Raw genomic sequence first — 11,017 nt, 5'->3', positions numbered from 1 at the left:
GAAAATGGCTTTCCGTGGAGATCTGAGTATGTAGAAGTTTTTATTAGCCATTATTTGCGGTGAATGTGGTGAGTGTTGTTTATGGATTTGTGTGAACGTTGGGGTTGGGTTTGCGTGCTGTTGTTTGATGGTGTTATTCCTCGGTTTGGATGCTGTTTATAGGATGTAAACTTTGAAGTTAAATGTTTCGTACTTGAAATAGTTTATCATTTGCTACATTTTGAATTTATTATCGATTGCACTGTTCCGTTAATGCTCTGTTTAGTTAGTGGGTTCATTTCAGTTTCGGGTTTTTATTAGATCCGTGACTTGATTGTACTTAGTTGGGAATTGATCTTGTTGGTGTGGAATTGATTGTGGTTTGCTGCGTGTTTTTTCATGAGATTTTGGCATGTAGGTCGTAAATTGAGTGTGTCCTGTTGTTTCGAGTTGTCCTAATTTTTCAGAGAACCAAATATATGTCGAAGGCCAATGAGCAGATATGAGGCTCTTCCTTAGTTGGTTTGTGTTGTTATCTGGCAGTTGCATTTTCTTTTTGCCTGTGATTGCTTAGTGATGATATAAATTGAATCACATCTTGGGATGGTCCTCAAATTATGATTTTCTTTCTTGCTTCCATAAGAAGTATCTGGTATTCTGAACTCTGAAGTCGATTTATTTTTTAATTTGACGAATCAAGGTTGGTTCATGACTTGTATTTGAGCGACGAGTGGTTTGCGGAAAATAATGGTTAATGTTGGAGAATTTGCCTTTCTCAGGTTTGCTTGGACCAACAGCAAAATGGCAGCAGTTGAAGCGGAAAATCCTCTTCATGGACAAATTTCTTGTGGATCCTTGCTACAACAGTTGCAGGCAATTTTTATATATTTTTTAAAATTTTATGACACTAAAGCCTTTATACCCTATGGTTTCAGCTAATTGTTATGTTTCTGAAACTGTCCACTGCCTGATAGATGTCAATACTTGTTCTAATGCAGCAAATTTGGGATGAAGTTGGTGAAGGAGATGAGGAACGGGACCAGATGCTCCTTCAATTAGAGCAAGAGTGCTTGGATGTATATAAGAGAAAGGTTGATCAAGCTGTGAAATCTAGGGCCAACCTTCTTCATAAACTGGCAAATGCTAGAGTTGAACTCACCAACCTCTTGTCATCACTTGGAGAGAAGACTTATATTGGAATTGTGAGTGGTTGATATGCAATTATATGGATTCAAACTTGTACATTTTGAAGGGATCTAGAGATGATGATAATGAGAGTTGTTATAATGGTATTTTTTCTTTTGCAGCCTGATAAGACATCGGGAACAATTAAAGAACAGCTTGCAGCTATAGATCCAGCGCTGAAAAAGCTTTGGAAACAGAAGGATGAAAGAATAAAAGAGTTTTCTGATGTTCAATCTCAGATACAGAAAATAAGTGCAGAAATCAATGGATCTGGTGAGCAGGTGGACAGTCCAGCAGTTGATGAATCTGATCTTTCTGTGAGGAAATTGGATGGATTTCAGGCTCAGCTCCAAGATCTTCAGAAAGAAAAGGTGGAGCCTTAAACTTTTTTGTTAAATTAACTATTGGGTACCTTTTTCTTGTTGGCTGATTCAGCAATTAGAAAAGTGCATGGTTTTGTCCATTTGTTTCTTGCAGAGTGAGAGGTTGCACAAGGTTCTTGAATTCGTGAGCACCATACATGATCTTTGTGCTGTTCTTGGCATGGACTTCTTTACTACTGTCAGTGAAGTCCACCCAAGCCTAAATGACTCCAGGGGCATGCAGTCGAAAAGCATAAGCAATGATACATTATCTAGATTGGCTAAGACTGTCTTAGCACTGAAGGAAGATAAGAAGCAGAGGTTGAAGAAGGTATTATGCTAGTTCCAAGCTGATTTTTCCAGAGATATTGATACCGATGTTGACCTTTTCACCTGTATATGTTAATGAAATGCTCATTATTTTGTTAAGGAGAATATTATTTCATAATATTGTGCAAATCACTTAAAATGACTCTTCAAATTTTTTTGCATCCTTCCTGATAGTATCCATAGGAAGGATTTTTGAAAACTAGTTCTTAAGTTTTTTGTTTACAGATTCAGAAAATGCTCGACCAAGTTCAACTCTTTTACCCTCGATTTTGTATTGTTAATTCCCATTTTGAGAAGTTTCTTCATGTTGGTAAATATCTGTTAGCGAGGAAGTTCTTGTAATTACAATTTGCTTTGCGTGGGTGCTTACTTTTTCCCGAAGAGCTTTATTCTTGTGAAATCTTTTTCTATAGCACAGAGATTTGCATTTTCTTTTGGAATAATTTGTGACTTTATTAGGCTAACTGACTGTCTGTGTTGTGACTTGTGCCCACCACTATAGCTTCAAGAACTTGCGACCCAGCTAATTGATCTTTGGAATTTGATGGATACACCAGAAGAAGATCGTAGCCTGTTTGATCATGTCACTTGCAATATTTCGGTATCAGTGGATGAAGTTACTATTCCCGGGGCTCTTGCTTTGGATCTCATTGAACAGGCAACTTGAATACTTCATTTTGTGGAAGTCATTTTGCTTTAATAGTTACCATCATTTGTTATTAATTAAATTACTCATTTATTTGATTTTCAAGGCTGAAGTGGAAGTTGAGAGACTTGATCAGCTAAAAGCTAGCAGAATGAAAGAAATTGCTTTCAAGAGGCAGGCCGAACTCGAGGATATTTTCACTAGTGCTCATATAGAGATTGATACCGAGGCTGTTAGAGAGAACATATTGGCACTAATTGATTCGGGGAAAGTTGAGCCTGTCGAGTTATTGGCTGACATGGATAATCAGATAGCAAAAGCAAAAGAAGAGGCGCTGAGTAGGAAGGATATTTTGGAAAAGGTTGAGAAATGGATGTTGACTTGCGAAGAAGAAAGTTGGCTTGAAGATTACAATCGGGTGCTGGATTTTTACTTCTTCAACACCACACACACACCCCCCCTCCGGCCCCTCCCTTCCCCCCTTGGAAGTTTCTTCCGCACGAGTCCCACCTTTCCGTAAACATTCTTTATGATTTCCGTTTAATGACAAATAGGCTACATCATTTATTTGGTTTAGGTGTCACTAAGGATTTGTGTAGTGTCATGATAGTTGTGTAAAGTATGTAAGACTCGAGTAATTGGGCTCACAGACGGAATAGAATACCGGATTGAGCTAGCTGTAGTCTCTATGCATGGATTCATGTTGTTCAATGAAATCGATTTAAACCCACAATTGCCAATTCTGTTTTTTTTTTTTTTTTCAGTTTTTTTAACTCCCATGTTAATCTTTCAAATAGAATTTACAGTCCAGCTGCTGTGCATTTTCCACATGGTTTTTAACTTCTTTGCTGCTTTTTCAGTAGGGTCTTTCGGTTATATTTCACAAATCAGTTAGCTGCTAGATTTCCATATAAATCAGAGGTTGGGCACAGTGAGTTTTGGGCGGAAAACAATTTATTCCCGTAATTTTTATATGTTGCGCTTGAACAAGTAACATAATCTTTTTTAAATCCGTTTTCATGTCCTAATAAGTACATCACCCATATGCAGCTAGGTCTGGGTCTTCCATCATCAAACAACTATTAATAGTTGAATTCGTTCACACGTATCTAGTGTACATTCATGTGCTACATAGACTTTGATGGACGTGACCTCTTGTATAGCTTTTGACTAGTATGTCGGGGTGGCTTTGCTATTTTGCTAATGGTAGCGATGTTTCATTTGTGAAACAGGATGACAACAGGTATAATGCGAGCAGAGGTGCACACTTAAATCTGAAGAGGGCAGAAAAGGCACGTATCTTGGTCAATAAAATTCCAGGTATATGGATGTGTTTCAAACTCGAACCACAATTATAATGAAAACTGTAATGTCATTAATCGAAAGAGAAAAATTACAGCATGAGCTCTAGGGCAGAAAATATCCTAACAGAATAAATTCCCCTCTCCCCTAGCAAATGATAGCCATTAACTCACAAAATTCCTCCCTAATTCCCTCCGCACTCACTTTGAACTTCCCTCTCCATGTGCTCGTAACTGATTCTCCCTGCTCCTTTTATCGGTCTTATGTCACCATTACTACCCTTGAAGATCTGGTGCATTACTACATGTAAGCCCACAAAAATCCCACGACAGCATGCACTATTCAATATTCTGTTGCTATAACCAATTTTATCAATGTTATCGTTTTCGTTCAAATTAGTTGTCAACAAGGTTGCCGTTGGCAACACTGAAATGAAAATAGGGAACCTCGTTCCTGAGCGACCGTAATGTTCACATATGTGGGTTACATTATACTGTTGTCTGTGAATCAGGCAAAGCCAGAGAGGTTTTTTTTTACAGTAGGCTGCTAAAAACACCGTGGATAGTGGTAGGGCATAAAAAAGGCCAATATGCCCTTGAATTCATGGTTTAGTTTCTTATTCAATTCCACTGTAGATAATTTCCATTTATTACTGCTTGAATCTGTAACCTAAATGGGCAAAAATTCAGTTTTGAAGAATGAAAAAGTTTCGTGGAATTCGAATATTTCAGGGCACTCAGAAATAAGCCGCGTAAATTGAGAAATCAAAAGTAGAACAGAAAACCTGAGTTCATATTCGAGATCTCAAGCGGAACTCAAGTTGGAGAATGCAAGCCACGGGAGGAAATTCATCTGTGATAGTTTATAAATCGACTTTTGCAGCGAACTAATTCATTAAAGGGTATATATTAGTTGGTTAAACGTGGAATACTTAATAGAGAGCATGTGATACTTAGCAGTAGAGCTGTTAAGAGTATAAAACTTCTAAAGCCCATCACTTGTGAGTGATCTAGACATCAGAAGTATTTGTATCGATTGTTTTTTCTCGAATTTTTAATTATTCGTGTGGGAGTTGCTTCTACGAGCCTCGTAAATTCGTAACTGTTGATTGAATATTTACTTTTTTGGTCACTCAGCCCTTGTTGACGGCTTGGTTGCTAAAACTCGTGCATGGGAGAAAGATCGTGGTGTAACGTTCACCTATGATGGTGTTCCTCTCCTTGCCATGTTAGATGAGTATTCATTGCTTAGACAAGACAGAGAGGAGGAGAAAAAGAGGTTAAGGGTAAGTTAATTATCTGTGCATGCTTCACCTCATCATCCTTGCTGCCATTATTGAACATATAATTCAACTGTTTCAAATTTTAATTCAACGTACCATACAGGGTCAGAAAAAGTTCAGCGAACAAGTGAGCAAAGAACAAGAACAACCCATCTTTGGTTCAACACCGAGCCCAGCTAGACAGATCAGTACCAAGAAAGTGGTTGGCCCACAAGCTAACGGCGGGGCCAATGGCTCAACTGGCAGACGTCTCTCTCTCAATGCTCACCAGAATGGTTCGCGATCTATAAATAGAGATGTGAAGAGAGACACAAGACCAGTAGCTCCTGTGAACTATGTAGCAATATCAAAAGATGACGCGGCAGCATCCAATGTTTCTGGGACCGAACATACTCCCAGTACACCCTAAAAACGTTCGAAGCTGAGATTTGTTAGATCGTATATCTTTGTAACCTGTTTACCACTTAGAGATTCTGGATGTAGGCCGATTATGGTTGGGTCACGACGCCGAGTGAATGATTTCTGGGTTGAGATTGTCTAAAGATGTGATGTAGGAGTAATGCAACCAGACATTTTCGACTCGTTTTACTAGCCGATCCTTTGCATCTTAGTAGTAGCTAGTTCATACGCCTAATATTCAAGAAATCTGATATCGAAAATTTTCTGAAAACTAAAATGATTGATCATGAATTATTTATAAATTGATAAATCGAAATTTAAAAGTTAATTTTATCTTTAATTTAAATTGCAATTATGTCTAAATATCATTAATAAATTTAATTAGGTAAAAATTTTATTTATTAAAAAATTATTTAATTGAAAATGACGATTGATAAATAATTATCAACTAGAGTATACAATTTTTTTTTATCATATTGATAAAAAATAAAAGAGTTTGATATCTATCACCAAAGTCTAGATACATTGTTTTCGGATAACAAAAACAAAATAATCTTATTTTAGTTTTTTAAAATCTTATATTAGTCTGTTGGAATTTGGGAAAACGTTCAACACGACAGTTATAACTCATGAAAAGACAATTTTTTGTAAACTCTATGGCACTTGGAGACCGAAGCACTATTACGACAGTGCATGAAAAATCTCATTCATTCCTGATTTACGTTACTCCAATGATCGAAAAATTTCGGCATTTGATTTAGACATTTATGTTAAATTTTGTGGTTTTTTTTACTATGCTTTAAGTTAAATTTAAATTAAGTTCCGAAGCTTTTCGATGGCGTGAAACGGCCAAAGCACTGATATGACAAAACAAGAAAAATCTCACTCATTTCCAATTTATAACTTTCATGTCCAAATTTCCAACGGATCAATATTATCAGATTGTGGAAAACTAAAATGATGATTATTTTTGCTTCAATCGTCTGAAAATAATATCTTCGTGCTCTAGTTATCAATATTTATTTATTATGTTTTTATTAATATGATAAAAAAATTGACTTGTATATTTTAGTTGATAAATACTTATTATAATATAAATTTTTAACAAAATTAATCAATAAAATAAATTTAATAATTTTGAAAATAAAAATGCACTTCTAATTGAATTTATTAATGATAACCGACTTTAAATGCAACAAAGGTTGAGGGTTAAATTGGTTTTTTAGTTTGATCATGTACCAATTTGTCAATTTATAATTCATATACCAATTAAGCAATTTACAATAATTCATGTATCCAATTTTCAATAATTCTTATACCAAAATGAATTTTACTCTATAAAATAAAAATCCAATTGTCATTTTTGGAAAGCCATTTTTTCTACAATCCACCTGAAATTTATTTTGTGCGCCTGTGTTGTGATTTTCTGGGTATATATTCCATAGTATTCGGAGGGGAGATTTGATATTATTTTTAAAATTTCTTAAAATAAAGCCAAATGTAAACATATTTTCGAGACACTAATATAAAACTCTATTTTCTAGGGTTATACTTTTCACCATAATTATTACATTTAATACAATTTTTTTCTAGTTTCCAAAAATATTCTTTTATTATATTGTTTTAATATAAACGATATATTGCAAAATTTCAAATAATCTCGTATACCATTAATATAGCAATAAAATATATATATAACGTGACATTGGTGCCCAGTACAAATATCTCCTAAAATAAAACAAGATATACATCATGTTTTTGACATCACGTTTTGATTACTTTATTGAATAAGTTTTATTCTGGTTATTTATTTTAGAAAATATTTATTTTCTCAACTTGTTGAGAAAATTGATTTTAGTAATGATCACTATTGATATTGTTTTCGTGTAAACTCGTTGGTTTTTTATTGATTATTTTGCCCTTAAAGCACCGCACAAGTATTTATACTCAAATTTAATCTTGTCCATTGTATTTATTTAAAGTCAACTTGTGTTACAAACTTTAATATTCTACTGCATGTTATCTGAAATGTTGTAACATTCAGCATAACACTTAATTATGATAAAACACAAATTTATAATCTTATATTACTACTGATATATATACATTCACCTCTGTCAAGCAATATTTATTACAATTTTAATATAAAAAATAATTTTTTTCGAATAACTTAAATAAAAAATACTATCACAAAATTAACTTATAAAACTTTCTCGATTTACTTGTTTTTTTGAATGACACAAACAATCCAAATTTGGCCCAAGAAATATTTTGTCAATTGTCAACAACTATGCTTGTATTATAAATTATCTTAGGATAAAATTCGTACAACGCAAAATCGAGATTATGCCTACTTAACAGTTAAGCTAACAAAGAAAATACCCAATTTGTTTTGCGACACAACAGATAATCCATCGACGTCGTATTGCCTGATCGGGGAACTGAATTTCCGATGGAGAGCGACAACGAACCGGCGAAGCTTCTGCTGCCTTACCTACAGCGGGCCGATGAGTTGCAGAAACACGAACCACTCGTCGCTTACTACTGTAACTTCTGTCTATTCCTCTCACGCTCTCCTCTTTTGAGCCACCTTAATTTAGTTTATGATCGAGGTTTTGATTGAGCGATTGTGCCTCCCTGATAACATCGGATTTCGTTAATTTGTTGATTTCTTTTTCTGGTTGAATGTTTTTGGAACAGGTCGGTTGTACGCGATGGAACGAGGTTTGAAGATTCCTCAGAGCGGGCGTACTAAGACTACCAACGCTCTCCTTGTTTCCCTCATGAAACAGCTGGAAAAGGTTCAATTCTTAGTTTGAGCTAATTTGCTAGTTGCCGAATGATTATGTTATAGTTTTTGGAGGTTGATCACTGCAGTGGCTATGGAAGACCTGTCTATCATATGTGATGGATCGAAATGGAGATACAGAGTCAATTTTTAATATTTTTGCATTTGGGTGTTGGTGTAGTTGTGTTGTGTATGTGTTATAGGATTTAGAATTTCCATTCAGATTTCATCTGCTTGTTTTATATCATTCGGTTGTTGTGACTTGGCTTTTTCTCAACCTGTTTCGTGCTAGATGATTGAAACTATGCCTTGAGGGGGTATATATGAATATGATACATCGCTGAAATATCAATTCAGTGATGCTTGAAACTATGCATTCAAGGATTTCATTCTTTGTTATCTTTTACCTACGTTCTTGTTCAGGATAAGAAGTCGTTGGATCTGGGCCCTGATGATCAGCTACATCTGGAGGGATTTGGCTTGAATGTTTTTGCAAAGGCAGATAAGCAAGATAGAGCAAACCGAGCTGATTTGTATGAAACCTCCACTTTTATTTTAATTTGTGATATGTTTGTTATATTTTGGATTTATTATGGAAATTGATTGAAATTTTTTTTCTCATTTTCCCATGGACAAAATTGTGTTGTCTTTGTACCCAATTCTGTGTTGTTTGATGAGTTCAGGTCTAGCATCAAGTCAATGCTCTTGGTATACAGTAATGCATAGATGATTCCTTCATCATCATTTATTTTGGGATACACAATATTGTGGGTTCATAGTTAGATTTTGAAATAAAAGTTTGTTTGCATCTGTTAAAAATTAGAAAATGGTGTGCAGTTCAATGATTTTTGCACTCCATCAGTTCATGTTGGTCGGGGTCTGTGATTGCAGTTTAATCACTTGAAACATCTCACATAATTACGATGAATCCATGTGTGTGTGTGCGCGCGCTCGCGTGCGATTGCTCTAATGTGTCATACATGTAATTGGCACACCAAAGCACCAAGATATAGCAATGAAATCAAATATAATAGTTAGCTCACTAGTAGTTTACCTAACTTCATATTTTTGGTTTGTTTGAACTATTTTCTATTGAATCTCCATCTCCATATTAAATGCAATTGATTTGGATATTTCTTTTTCTTCTTAGTTGTTATCTTCCATTTGTTGCAGGAATACAGCAAAAACTTTCTATGCTGCAAGCATTTTCTTTGAAATCCTGAATCAATTTGGTGAACTTCAGCCCGATGTAAGTTTTCCACTGCATTTCTGAATATCTGCATTATTAGTTATTGAGAAGCATGGGGTTTCAGACACTTTATTTACGTAGATTTCTTCTACTTCATGTTTCTCACTTTTTAACCTTTCAAGCTTCTCTTGTTCTTTATGATTCCCCTCTTCCCCAGCTCGAACAGAAACAGAAGTATGCAGCATGGAAAGCAGCAGATATAAGGAAGGCTATAAAAGAAGGGAGGAAGCCTGTGCCAGGTCCTCCTGGTGGGAATAACGATCTATCAGTGCCATCTGGTGCATCCAGCAGTGAATTCGTATGTGAATTTATATATCCTCTCAGTTTTGTCGCCCATTCTTTCCTAACACGTCACAAAATGAAGATATTTTTCTTCTTTCGTCAATTCTAAAGAAAATTGAAGATACTTACCTGCCAGTTTTATGACAATTTCTTTTTTCTGTTCCAGCAATGTTGTTCTTTTGCATTTTCGTTTCTAATCAGATTGTCTGCCATTTCTCAAACTATAGCATTTATAAGCTACATATCAATCTGGTTTGATTATGTAATCGTTTATTTTTAAAAATATTTATTTTATAATTGTTTTGAGTGCTCTGTTGTGGCGCAGGATCTAGAATTAAACAGGAGTGATTCCATCATCAGACCTGACCCAATCAGAAGAGATCACAGTACAAGCATTGCACCAGATTCCGATTCATCACCTCACCAACACCTTCAAGATAATTTTAATCATTCTCCTAATATCTCACCACAACCTTCTAATGTTGCAACTCAACCATCCCCGAACATACCACCACCACCACCACCTCAATATCCCACTGACACTTACCCATCAGAGAATTTTCATCAACCACCTTCAAACAATGGTCCCGATCATTCTATTTATCCTCAAACATATCACCATCAACCGTATCAGCAAGAACCACCACCTCACTTGCCACAACACTACCCCTCACATGATGCCCCCTCGTATTCTTATCCAAACTTCCAGTCATACCCAAGTTTTGCAGAGAGCAGCCTTCCTACTGCTCCATCTCATGTCCCTTCTTATTATCAAGGTTCTGATGCTACATATACCAATTCGCCTCCACCTTCTAGCACGGCAAACTATCACTCAAATGCTCAATACAATTCGAGTGGGAGAAATGGTAGTATTTCAGAAACTTCACCACATAAATACCAATATGACAGCAATTACCAGCCTCCACCAGAGAAAATTGCTGAGGCACATAAAGCGGCAAGGTTTGCAGTTGGGGCATTGGCATTTGATGACGTCGTTACTGCCGTTGAGCACCTTAAGAAGTCACTTGAATTGTTGACAAATCCACAATCTGGGAACTGAATCATGTTGCATTTTATGATCTAGTACTGAAGTTTGCTTGTTCTGTCTGTGAACCAGATGCTTGGAATTGAACATATATTTGAAAACTGCCAAAACACTTGTGAAACCATAGAGTAGTTCTGTTTGATTGCACAATTAGTAGTGTTGTTACGA

General features: G+C 35.6%; 2 protein-coding genes across 2 annotated transcripts; both read left to right on the top strand.

Annotated features, from left to right (window-relative positions):
- Positions 1 to 711: 711 nt before the first annotated feature.
- LOC142542761 (65-kDa microtubule-associated protein 1-like) lies at positions 712 to 5,667 on the top strand. Its single transcript, XM_075649582.1, has 9 exons — positions 712 to 852; positions 978 to 1,181; positions 1,287 to 1,535; positions 1,642 to 1,857; positions 2,359 to 2,514; positions 2,609 to 2,920; positions 3,735 to 3,822; positions 4,941 to 5,089; positions 5,190 to 5,667. Exons 1-9 carry the CDS (start codon positions 727 to 729, stop codon positions 5,493 to 5,495), a joined length of 1,806 nt encoding a protein of 601 aa, XP_075505697.1. The 5' UTR covers positions 712 to 726; the 3' UTR covers positions 5,496 to 5,667.
- Positions 5,668 to 7,797: 2,130 nt separating this feature from the next.
- On the top strand, positions 7,798 to 11,017 carry LOC142542760 (protein HOMOLOG OF MAMMALIAN LYST-INTERACTING PROTEIN 5). The gene is made up of 6 exons (XM_075649581.1): positions 7,798 to 8,031; positions 8,186 to 8,286; positions 8,697 to 8,806; positions 9,447 to 9,522; positions 9,680 to 9,820; positions 10,130 to 11,017. The coding sequence occupies exons 1-6, from the start codon at positions 7,938 to 7,940 to the stop codon at positions 10,862 to 10,864; spliced, it is 1,257 nt and encodes a 418-aa protein (XP_075505696.1). The 5' UTR covers positions 7,798 to 7,937; the 3' UTR covers positions 10,865 to 11,017.

Source organism: Primulina tabacum, chromosome 4, assembly GCF_025594145.1.
Source record: "Primulina tabacum isolate GXHZ01 chromosome 4, ASM2559414v2, whole genome shotgun sequence".
Lineage (NCBI taxonomy): Eukaryota > Viridiplantae > Streptophyta > Magnoliopsida > Lamiales > Gesneriaceae > Primulina > Primulina tabacum.
This window is presented reverse-complemented; position numbering and strand designations above follow the sequence as displayed.

What these genes read in the sequence shown, in the direction of transcription:
- LOC142542761 (XM_075649582.1), top strand. Translation starts at nt 727, where the DNA reads ATGGTTAATGTTGGAGAATTTGCCTTTCTCAGGTTTGCTTGGACCAAC. An exon ending in CTTGGTCAATAAAATTCCAG is followed by an intron (nt 3,823 to 4,940) that starts GTATATGGATGT and finishes TTGGTCACTCAG; the next exon opens with CCCTTGTTGACGGCTTGGTT. An exon ending in AGGAGAAAAAGAGGTTAAGG is followed by an intron (nt 5,090 to 5,189) that starts GTAAGTTAATTA and finishes CGTACCATACAG; the next exon opens with GGTCAGAAAAAGTTCAGCGA.
- LOC142542760 (XM_075649581.1), top strand. Translation starts at nt 7,938, where the DNA reads ATGGAGAGCGACAACGAACCGGCGAAGCTTCTGCTGCCTTACCTACAG. An exon ending in TCATGAAACAGCTGGAAAAG is followed by an intron (nt 8,287 to 8,696) that starts GTTCAATTCTTA and finishes GTTCTTGTTCAG; the next exon opens with GATAAGAAGTCGTTGGATCT. An exon ending in GTGCATCCAGCAGTGAATTC is followed by an intron (nt 9,821 to 10,129) that starts GTATGTGAATTT and finishes GTTGTGGCGCAG; the next exon opens with GATCTAGAATTAAACAGGAG.